This window comes from Paramormyrops kingsleyae, chromosome 20, assembly GCF_048594095.1.
Source record: "Paramormyrops kingsleyae isolate MSU_618 chromosome 20, PKINGS_0.4, whole genome shotgun sequence".
NCBI classification, from domain to species: Eukaryota; Metazoa; Chordata; class Actinopteri; order Osteoglossiformes; family Mormyridae; genus Paramormyrops; species Paramormyrops kingsleyae.
In genome coordinates this window covers 12,451,970-12,464,147 of record NC_132816.1, presented here as the reverse complement: position 1 = coordinate 12,464,147, position 12,178 = coordinate 12,451,970, and the positions used below count along the sequence as shown (strand labels likewise).

At 36.9% G+C, this 12,178-nt stretch overlaps 1 protein-coding gene across 16 annotated transcripts in view; it reads left to right on the top strand.

Annotated features, from left to right (window-relative positions):
* Positions 1-12,178, top strand: part of LOC111841957 (calcium-activated potassium channel subunit alpha-1a-like) — a 167,197-nt gene that overhangs the window by 130,512 nt on the left and 24,507 nt on the right. For 8 of the 16 annotated variants that reach the window (XM_072703946.1, XM_072703945.1, XM_072703954.1 and 5 more), the window contains exons 19-20: positions 4,387-4,653; positions 6,433-6,520. In XM_072703946.1, the coding sequence (XP_072560047.1) occupies positions 4,387-4,653; positions 6,433-6,520 (355 nt within the window). The remainder of the gene's footprint in view (positions 1-4,386; positions 4,654-6,432; positions 6,521-12,178) is intronic. The other 8 variants (XM_072703952.1, XM_072703947.1, XM_072703959.1 and 5 more) reach the window with 1 other exon arrangement.

Sequence of the window (12,178 nt, the reverse complement as noted above, 5' to 3'; positions counted from 1 at the left end):
AAAACTCATCATGATACTGGAATGGTAAGACCATGTTACTTTCACTAACTACGAATTGCATTTCATTGGCAGATTAATGAGCTTGAAACCTTGGCAACAAAAATCACGTGCTTTTGCTTGTGCTTTAATATTTAAATATTCAGCAATTTCAGTTTCTCCTTTGTATTTGTCCGTTTATTAACTCTCATACTTTTTTTCCCGCCACCCATTACCTTTTATTTTTGTGATCTTCCCAGGTGCCTCTGGATATATCGGTGCCTAAACGACATTTTTATTTCAGTTTATTTTTTTTTCCATCTTTCAACTTTCAGTTTTCGATGATTTTGCTTTCTTTGAAGAGTTGTAACATGTGAATGTTTTTTTTTTGCATTTTCCTCAGCTAGAAATAGTTCTACTGGAATGAAAAAAGCATGTAAGTTTTTACTTACAGAAAGATTTGGATCTTTCTTCATTTCAGATTTATTTATGGATTGAATCAGCCAAACACAAATACTGTACTCACACAAATACACATAAAACATGATACAGTGATTCTGGGGGCTGTACTATGAAGCGGGGTTACTGGCTTATCGGGGTAACTTGTCGGATTTAAGGCAAAATGTAAGTGAACGAATATGAAGTCCATTTAAACTATGGTACCTTAAATCCGACAAGTTACCCCGATAAGCCAGTAACCCCACTTCGTAGTACAGGCCACTGTTGTGTTGTGGTCCATTTAAACTGGGGGGTGTACTATGAAGCGGGGTTACTGGCTTATCGGGGTAACTTGTCGGATTTAAGGCAAAATGTAAGTGAAGAAATATGAAGTCCATTTAAACTGTGGTACCTTAAATCCGACAAGTTACACCAATAAGCTAGTTAGTCCACTTCGTAGTACAGGCCACTGTTGTGTTGTGGTCCATTTAAACTGGGGGCTGTACTATGAAGCGGGGTTACTGGCTTATCGGGGTAACTTGTCGGATTTAAGGCAAAATGTAAGTGAACGAATATGAAGTCCATTTAAACTGTGGTACCTTAAATCCGACAAGTTACACCAATAAGCTAGTTAGTCCACTTCGTAGTACAGGCCACTGTTGTGTTGTGGTATGTTTGTTTTTTTAAATGATTTATTCATTATTATTATTATTATTATTCTCTTTGCTTAAGTAATACTCTTCCTAAAACTTAATATACAAAACCATTGTTCATCGCATTCTTCAAAAATTCATCATATTAATGAAATGGTAAGGAAGGACAGACCATGGCATTTTCATTAACTTACAATCTCATTTTGTTGGCAAATTAATGAGCTTGAAAATCTCAGAACGAATCAAAAATAGCCTGCTTTTGCTGGAGCTTTAATCTCTGTATGTTCAGATTCTTTTTTCCACCCATTGCCTTTTACGTTTGTGATCTTACCAGTCGTTTCTGGACTTACCAGTGCCTTAAATCAGTTTAATTCATTCTTTTTCACCTCTCCTCTTTCTAATCATTTTTTAACCTTCAGTTTTCGATGGTGTTGCTTTCCATTTGTGAGTTATAACCTTTGAATGTTTCTACGTTTTCCTCAGCTAAAAATAGCTATAATGGATTTAAAAAACCAAGTAAGTTTTTACTATTCCTCTTCTTTGTTTAAAGTCCTCCACCGCTCTCCTCATTTAGTCCCAAAACTCCGCTTTGATACAGATGCAAAGCTGCAATGCCTTTACCTTTCATCATTGCCCTGTGTTAATATGTTTCCTTGTCAGAACTGTGTAGTGAACAAAGTGCTGCAGGTGTAGTAATTATTTGAGGAAAATTATGCTTAAACATCTGTGTATATAATGATAGTCATTGGGAGGAAAGTCTAAGAACTTTTACTTGGGTTTGTCTGTCTTGTTTTGGTGTCCCGGACGAATCCATAAACGCAAAGGTGCTTCAGCAGGTAGTAGTTTGACCACCAGATGGTGCTATAACTCCAGCAAAATTCTGCACAGTATCTAGAATGACGCCTGAAATGCAGCTTTCTACTGTGTTCTTGCATTTTGATATCATAGAGATTTTGTCTTTGTTTTACAGTAATTATTTAATCTTTTCTAATTTTAAATACTTGATGCATTTATTTTTTTGTAAGTTTGACGTGCAGAACGTTTAAGGATATGAAACTTTCAAATCTGTGGTAAATGAAACTTCTTAATTAGATCATTACTTTTACAAATAACTTTTCCTGATAATTTGATACTTGAAATGCAGTGTAGCATGTGTGGATTATTGCTATTCTGTCTGCAAGTTTAGTGTGTAATTCCAAGTCCATTTACAAATCAGCCAGGTTGATGCATATATAGTTATTAGACACGAAATGTTTTGAAAGTCTGGTGGCTCATATAATTATGCTCCATCAATGGTGAATTTGCCACACCAAGAGGCCCTGAAGTAATTCTCTGCATGTTTGACGAGGGACAGGTGAATTTGGGAGAGGTGCGGGTTTTAAATCTGTACGGCAGCTGACGGTGAGAATAATCGTCTCCATATCGCTCAGAGCCAGTCCTGAAAAGGAAAAGGAAAGAATCTTTTTATTATTATTATTATTATTATTTATGATTGTGGTGTCCATAGTCACTTGATATCACATGTTAGTTAACTTTCTTTTTGTGTAGACATTAAATTTGTATTATCTGACCAGACAACCAATAGAAACGCTCCTGGGAACTAAAAAGCAACCAGGTGTCTCTTGCACCAGAGCAAATCACAAGATGCGATCTTTTATCTGCTACTTGCTAGAGGCCTGTTTCACCGTAGATCTGGAGGTATCCAGACAACACAGGTGTGTTGTTATGGTTGTTGTCTTTGTTTAACAAACGGATCCTCAAGGGTAGATTTTGGCGTTTTCACCATCTGTGGCCATCCTTAGATAAACAGTTCAAGGGAATAATTAGCCACAGGGTATTCACACTCATACGATACGCAAGCCTCATAAACAAAGCACAGGAAGTAAAATTAATCTACCTGTTATTTTATTTGCATGTACATATTAATGCAGAATCCCCACAGTCTAAACATATTACTGCGTAAGTGCATTTGAAGCATATGCATTTAGATTTTTGGAATAAAGCAAATTCAGTTCCCTTCGTATTAAATATGAATCCTTTCAAAGTTCAAGTTGCACTGAGGAAGGGATGAAGAAAAGAAATTGTGTTACTAATATACATTTTTATCACAGATGTGTGCATTTTTTTTACCTTATGAATGTTCAACCAAAACCATTTTTATTAGCTGCCGGGATGAAACTGTTTATTAACTGTTTATTATCCACAGCGATCAAATTCTTGTTTATTACTATAATAGTGGCATAGTTACCATATTAACTTGCTGTAGGCATTCTTTTATTTTTCTACTCTACATTCCCTGCTGCTCCTGTTTGAAACCACGCAGTCTGTTACTTATAACATTTTGTCATACATTTAAAAAGGCTTCATAACACATTGTTGCTGCTGCGCTTATATATTTTGATAAGTAATACTGTATATCCCATTTTCAAATGGTCCAAGCTGGTTCTGTAGTTTGAATAATTGACCTGCATTCCTGTTACGATTCTCCGGATAGAAGGGATCTATGGAATATTGGAATTATTAAAGAATTCAATCAATAACTGCATGTTGAAGAAAGCGACACTTAGGGATCCATTTTATTGTGGAGGCTTCTGCGAAAAAATGCTCTATATCAGTAACATCATTTTTGAATGAAATGTTTAAATAGTAATAAGCAAAATTTATCTTTGCAGTGTTTCTCAAATTTTATCATTGTATCATTTTTCAGCATACAGTGAAATGACCGACTTACCTGAATCCTGTAGACTTTTGCAGTGCTGTCAGTGATGCAGTGCTGTCAGTGATGCAGTGCTGTCAGTGATGCAGTGCTGTCAGTGATGCAGTGCTGTTGTGGGTTTGTTCAACTTCACGGAAGAAAAACGGGGGAGAACAGGACTGTGCCTTTAATTAATTCATGTTCATTATACATAGTTCAGTATATGTCAGATCTAGCATTTAATCTAGGTGGATTCCTTGTAGTTAAGTGGTGTTTAATAAAAATGAGGCGGCTTTTTCAATTATTTAAACTAACAGTAGCTTTCCAGGTACAACTTAGTCACAAAAGTTGCAAATTTATTAATGGAATGACACTGAAATCGGCATTTATTTTTATTGTCATATTTATTATTTTATTGACATAATTATACATGAAGGTAAACATAACGTGGTTAAATGCTACCCTGGAAATGTTCGGTGTGGCACATGAAATGGTGCTTCAGGTATTATTCATAGACGCACATATAGTCCTTTATGTTAAATTAGCCAGTGACTGAACATTGTATGTTAAAGTCATTTTCCATTTGTGTTGCCACAGCTGATCTCATTTTTCATTATTTGGCAGTAAAGGACGAAGTTAGACCAACCTATCAGAATCGCTTGGTTAAGTCCAACGACAGCACCGCTAACGCGGTTCACAGGGCGCACCCCAGCGGAGAAGCGGCCGAGCTGGTCCCCCTAGTCAATAACCGTAAAGGAAGCTGCCTCCTTCCCAGCCCGCTGGGCTCCGGGGAGGTGGGCAGGGCGCCGGCCGGCCAGCTCCAGCGAGCTCGCAGCCTGCCTGTAAAGTACAGATACCGGCCCAGTAACTCCATATGCGCTCGCAGACCCCGTAGGTTGCCTGCAGCCGGATGCATCAGTCAGTGTGTACCACGGCGCATGCTGCTGCAGTTGGAGTGCTTGCATGTGCACAGTTTCTCACTAATGACCCAATATGTGTCACTGTCAAGCTTATGGAAGAGCGTAGGGCGCGGGGGGAGGGGGGGGGGGGTGGCATCTCTATAGTGTCTAAGATAAAGGCGCAGAGGCTAGAGAGAGATAAACATAGCTTTGCATTAGGTAAAATGAGCCAAAATAGTTATTGACAAAAAAGTTACTGGAGACAATCTTATTGGTCTTCCTGCAAGTAAAGAATAGCCATGGTGGATGTTTAGTATCAATCATAGAAACCCCCTTTTTTTGATTGATTCATTTATATTGAGTGGCGCTGCAAATGTGGTGTAATATTGTTTGGAGATTTTCAAGTTTGGAGCATTTAGTTCCCGGCTATTGTTTGTCATTTTGTCATAAAACCCATGGATGGGAGAGTGGTTCTGGTGTGTATAGATCACACGGGAAGAGAGAACGACTTAATTTAAAGTGCAAAGTGCACCTGCCATGAGATTAGGTAACCCTGGCGATGCAACCTGGAACAATGCAATAGCTGGTGAATTTATAAGAGTAAAACAGAAAGACATTATTTTAATGCAGTACATGATTGTATTTTAATGTTAATGAAATATATTTCTTAATAGCTTACATATCTGATTTCATATATTTAATGTTTTGTATGAAATGCTGAATTTTCCGTAAGACTTACCTTAATTTCATCAAATTCAAAATAATTTTAAGCACTACTATAATTATGGTAATTATTCTGTTAACATTTTAATTGAGAAACTCCTATGAAGCTTTTTTCTTGAAGTGCCTGTATTATATATTATATAAGAGAGTACACTCTTTTGCAGTCGTTCTGTGAGATGGATTGCATTAAATTAGAAATATATGAATAATATATAAATGGTCAAAATATCATTTGAGGATCTTGTATTTAGGTTCTGAATATGTATACATTTCAGAACATATACTTGTGTTATATTTTGGGTTTTAATACTAATTGTATTTTTGTGTCAGTTAAGAGCAGTATTGTTATTCTCACATTTAATACTATTATTTATTTTCTCTATAATTACCTGAAGATGACAAATCATAACTGAACCTTTTAGCATGTTTTTGAGATAATTTAATAATAACACTTGTGATTTACATTGGTAACCATTGATTTATATTAGGGTGTTACTTATTTTGCACTTAATGTAGGTTTTTTTTTTTACTACAATTCCTATTTATGAATGCACTCATGAAATGGAGGGTGATTTGTAGCGGAGCACAAATACACTGTATCTATTTTAAATTGCATTGACTGCTCTTGTACACTGCACCAGTTTCACATCTTAAACGGTCATATTTGCTTATAATATTTTTGGCAGCGCATGCTCACTGCGAAGAGGACAGTGTGATGGTGATGACATCAAAAGGGCAGTAGTATTAACGCTAGGTGCCAACACATGCTCATAGAGTGTTTTTTTTTTTTTACTGGAGCATGGCTTTGTTTATTATTACTATTATTATTTTATTTTCGTTATTGTTAATTTTGTTAGCCAAACGACATTCCACGACCCTGTCCTGCCCCCACAGATCTCCCTCTATTCCTTACTAACATATTCACTTTCTGTTTTGGGACCTTTAAGATTTAGCTATGATTGTTTGAGTGTTGACTTTCCATTCTTTAGTATGTCAGTCCCGTTGCACATTACAGCTCATAATCTGACACCTTTGCATATGTTTGCAGGCGACGAGGAGGCACCATCAACGCCTAAAAAAAAGCAGAGGAACGGAGACATGCGAAATTCTCCAAACAGCTCGCCCAAAATGACGCGGTGAGTCGACAGCTTCAGGAAGCTTCTCCATGCGTCAAAAACGCGGGAGGGAGATGGAGGAGCATGCACTGGGTCACGCGCGCGCATGTGCTCGTGCACTCCTGTGTGTGTGCACGTGCGCCTGTGTGCATGTGTATGTGTGTGTTTGGCCTGTATATTATCGTCGGTGGCTTACATGCCCTTGCGTGCCTGCTTTTTAGTTTTGCGTGCGCGATGATTTTGAGTGTGTTCATTTGCTTGTGCGCCCATTTGAATTAGTTGTGCGTGCGCATGTGTGTGTACTGTATGTGTGTGGGGCATATGGGGAGTGGTGTCGGTAAGGGTGGAGGGGGAACGGGAGTATGAGGAGAACCCTTTAAGGGTGAAGCATTTATTCTGTCAGCTTGTCAGCAGTTAATGATAGAGCTGAGATATTTCTGTCATGAAAGAGAGTAAGAAAAGCTGTTTGAAAAATATTCTTGCTTTAAAGTCTCAGCTGTCACCCGGTCCCGTCCACATGTATTTCTTAAACAGCAGTGGCACTAATGACAGCGCTAACCAATCAGAAGAGCTCATGTGGTTACTTTGCCTTGGGCCGTTCGTCTATTGTAGGAATCCCTCTGAGTGCTGTTTTTGGTACTTAAGGCCGTGTGCAAGACGTATCGTCACAATCAAAAATGAATTCAAATATTACCTACCTTTTATCTTGTCCGCTGGAATTAAATTGCCGTTAATTGATTTTGACTGATAAAAGGCCCAAGTTTCTGCGCATGTGGCCATGGATGGAAGAAGGATTTGCAAGAAATGCATGTTAAGTCTGCAGGATGAATTAATTTAGCTAAGCATTTAGCATAATAATTATCAACCACCTACAAGTTATTTTTTTTATTCTGTATGCAATACATTAATTCATATCCCTATTTAATCCATACAATCCATCAAGTTGTGAATAATCACAATATTGTATTGATAAGCCACGTCAGCTTTGAATGTTCCATTTTTAACTAGAAATGAATATACTAGCATGCTAATTTATAGGTTTATAACATGTACACATTGTCATTATGAGTTTTGTAAGAATGCCAAGAGATCATCATCTGTGAGCTTAAATTGAAAAAAAAATTAACCATGCACTCTCACATTTCAGTACAAGTCTAATGTGTGCAAGTGGGACACGAGTGTGAATTAGCTGGCCGACTTGAAGGAGTAGCGATTTTCAGATTGCGGGCCGATTGTGTGGCTGTCTCTGATGACGTTGTCAGACAGCTCAAAATGTATGCGTCGGCTGTACGGTGTGATCCCTGCGAATGGGGCAGCTGAATTAGAGAGGAAAGGCTTACAGTGTATATGGATATACTGTGCATTGTTCTGGCGTGCTTGCTTCGTATTGTTAGCTTCTAGCCCTGTTCGCTAACCTCGGCCACCTTCCTCAAAGATTACTGAACCATTTGCCTTAGCAAGATGTGCAGGATAACTGGAGATATGCAGGGTGTCTCATGTTTAGAATGCATTATATTAGCTCAGAGCACTTAGCGTGCCTATCTGCTTCATGTTGTGTAGACTGTTACATTTCCGCAAAACTTCAGAAATGCTGCATTTTGAATGTGGTTGTATGTCCTGTATGTGAAATTTTAACAGCTCATACTACAGGGTTTGCAAAACAAATAGATTATTAAGCCATTTCTTTAACTGACACAGGATTGTGTTCTTCATATATGTTTTGGGAATTGCAACGCGCTGAAGCTCACACCATTACAGTCATACTATAAATATCGTTTAAGGCCCTTGAGAGGAAATAAAGAACTTAAACTTGTCCCTTTCCTACAATATACTGTTTTATCAACCTCCACAGATTCTAAACCATTACCCATATAGTGGTTCTTAGCCTTCTGAAATATATAACACTGAAGGATTTTGGTTTAAAAAAGAAAGTTAAAAAGAAAAAACAAACATCGCTGGGCCCAATGTAACTGCTGTCTTCTCAAAGAAAGGTTAATATATATATATATATATATTATATACATACATAGATATGTGTGTGTGTTCTGCCTTGTATAAATTGGCCAATTTCAAACTAACTGTTTGCTCAAAAATATTTAGTTTTATTTCTGAACTCTAAGGTGAATTTTTATTTTCTTGTGCAGAGTGGAATGTTTACCTCATCACATAATATATGCATCTTTTCTTTGATCTCTGAGTAATAATAATTCTTCTGAGTTATTTGCACAGTTTTGATATGCTTCAAAGAGGTGTCATAGTTTGGATGCTTTAGGGTACTTCTATATTCTGCCGGCTCTTGGGTACTGAGATGACAGGTCCTCTGTACTAGGTGCAGACTTTTTTCCAAGCTATAGCCCTCAGCATCGCATCAAATTACCAAACACAAGCATACCTACTTTTACACAAACACTTTTCAGTAGATATATTATATCACATATATTAAATACTTTACTGTTAAAGGGTGCATTTATACACAATAGAAAGCATTTGTTTGAGGTAGCCTTAGGGATACTTCATTCAACAAGCGCGGAAAAAAACGTATACTGTATCAAGAATTTTTTTTTTTTTTTTTTTTTTTTTACAGGGCGCCAAGCCTTAAGGCCTTTGTAAATAAGTAATGATCAACAGATTGGCTGTGGGTTTTTGAAAATCATGCCTTTGTCAGTTTGCATGATGGGGAAAATTTTCAAAGCAAAGCTCGCTTTCATTGCCTGCAAAAGAGGAATGGAGGGAGTGCACTCATCCCAGGCTTGCAGCACGCGGGGAGTGAAATAGCGGAATAGCTAAACACTAGTGTGAACGATAAACCGGAGGCGAGTGTAGCTGTAAGCGCACTTTCCCCTCTGATTCCAGTTGCCTTTGTTTTGCATGGGAATTGGGTGCACAGATACAGATACAATACATCTGTTGATGTTAGTTGTGAGCCTTCATTGCAATTAAAATCTGAATACACTGTTTCTTTTGTAAGAAAAGGAAGAAAACTATGCATTGTTGTTATTATAGCAGAGGTGTTCAATTGTACAAATATCTGAACATTCTGTATAATTCAATAAATGTTTTATCATGAATTAGCTATGTTCAGATACCTATGAATTAATTTTAGCATGTTTAAAAATGATCTGATAGACCACATTAATTTATAAAGCAATTCATATTTTCTTGGTGGCGTATTTTGTAGGTAAATTTGTCAGGGTAGAGAACAAAACACGGCTCATCTAGGGAGGGGAAAATAAAACTTGATAAAAAAAACAATCTGGTATGTAAATAAAGCCATTTCCCAGTTGGATGACCTAAAGTGTCACGGAAGTAACAAGTTATGTCTTATCCCTCCATATAAAATTCTTTGTTGAAATTAACACCATTCCCATGGACCTTTTGATGGGTCACGAGACACATCTAATTGTGGAAAGTCACAATGCATTTGTTCAGATCGCTTTGTGCGGTGGCACGAATATCATGTCTGGTACCCTGGAGTCGCAGCAATCGGAAGAGTTGGCTTGTGACAAGCAGTCATCGCTGACAGTCTGTGAAAGATAGATATCTTGGCAGAGCCGTACCGCACCAGTCATTGTAGCCGGCGAAGATTGAACTGACAGGGGTCCGTAGAGTGAATCGTGAAACATGCGACACGTAATGAAATATTCAGCCGGGGTGTAAAAGCACTAAATGCTCTCGCTGTTATTAGCACCTGTACTTGCTGATTCCATCTCCATACTGAGCATGCTAATTGACACGTCTCTGTGTGATATTCCAGCAATACAGGAAAAAAGTGAGATGTGCGGCGGAAGGGGTGAAATGTGAAATAAATAGCCCATCCATTTAAAAGCAGTTTGTTTAGGGAGCCAAAAATGCACGTTTTATCATGTCATTTCTGGTTTTGTCATACTTCTTTGCAAATGCTGAAAATTGAAGTTCTTAAAAATTTAAAAAAATAAACACTGTAAGGTTTTATCAATTGAAGATGGTTATTTCAAAATAATTTTATCACTATTTATATAATTAATAAAATACAGTATCCGCAATATATAACAAAGAAGAACATACTGTTATTTATTTAAATCGTTAATTGTAAAAATGTATCTGTGCAATTGACGGAAGTATTGCAGGTATCATTTCTTAATGAATTTTAAGGATATTATGATCTAAATTTGAACATATCTGTAAAAGTTGAAGCGATAACTTGAATTGTAATGCACAGAAATGACTAAAATAAAATTATTTATTAGTGAATAATGCTAGAGATTGACAGACTACAGAGAAGTTATGAGATGAACATACTGTAATGATGCTCAGTCTATCTGTACATCAGTATTGTAGAACCTACAAGTGCAGATGTTATTTTAAGTAAGAATATGTCAAACATAAAAACAATGGCAGGAGATATAAGCAGAATAGAGTACAATTGGTTCTCGCTTGGGACGGGTTTTTGAGAAGAGCCTATTCTATAATATTTATTCTACTGCTTGAGGGGGTACATCAAGACACTTGTGTTAATGTTTTTAATCATAGCCCTGACGGTCTTTATTTTTGGCACGAGAAATGTGATCAAAAGTAGATAAGGGACACTTTTTTCTATCCGGTTTCCCAGGTAGAGACCTTAGTTGTCAGAATTTTAATAATGTGGAAAAAGTAAAGATTGTCAGAAGACTTATTTAAATAATAAAAAAAGAAAGTGCACAAAGTCTCCTCACTCTACATGAAAAGGCCTGACTTTCTGTGTTTTATATTGATATTGCAATCATTATAAATGATGGTATTGTTGCTTTGTGGAAGCTGAGAAGCAGAGGCATGAAAGGGAGAGAGTTGTTTCCCTGAAGCGACTTTACTGAAAGGGGCTTTATAATCTAGCCTTAGGCTTTCACCTTTAAGGCAGACATTTTGACCCATTCTTCTAGGAGGCTGAAGTACTGTAGCTTTCCTTGACACCATCATACATACTTAAAATGCTGTGTATGGTGTCATTCTGAAAGTGCTTGTATGAATCAAAAGGTTAATTATTTATATCTGGGGAAAAATAAGCACGTTCACCCTCAGAACAGCAATATAGATAGCAGTAAATGCACACGAGTCGTACTTCCGCAGTTTTCGAAAATGCACTCAGCGGGCATAATGAAAAAATGAAAAAACTAGAAGATGAAAATGACTAAATTAGAGGCTTTGGTTTAGTCCTGTGCCGTAATTGTTTTGCACTTAGCGTACTGTATGTGTTAACGCTGATGTTAAGACAATGGTGTTCAGTTGTGTTACCATACCAAAATAAGCAGTCTAGAATGATTATGCCATGTGACTGCAGCATAAAAATTTGTGACAATAGTACAGGTTCTGTTTTGGAAAATGAGTCAGGGACAGTAAACATCGAACCTCATTCCAAAACAGCCAAAAAGCCGGCAAACCAGCTACAAGATTCTTGTCACCCAGCATGACAAAGCTTACCTATTTAGTAATTAATCTAATATTATTGTAGTGTGTAATTAACAGTTTCATTATGCACCATTATAATTTAGGACATTTATATTCCCTTTTTAAACCTTATAAAAGTTATCTTAAAAATAAAGGAGTCAATTTACTCATGTTTGATGAGTAAATTTTTATTAATTGTTGGTAAAATATTAGGAATGTATCCATGTATACTAAATATGCTATTATATTATAATATATATATATGATATAATATAGTGT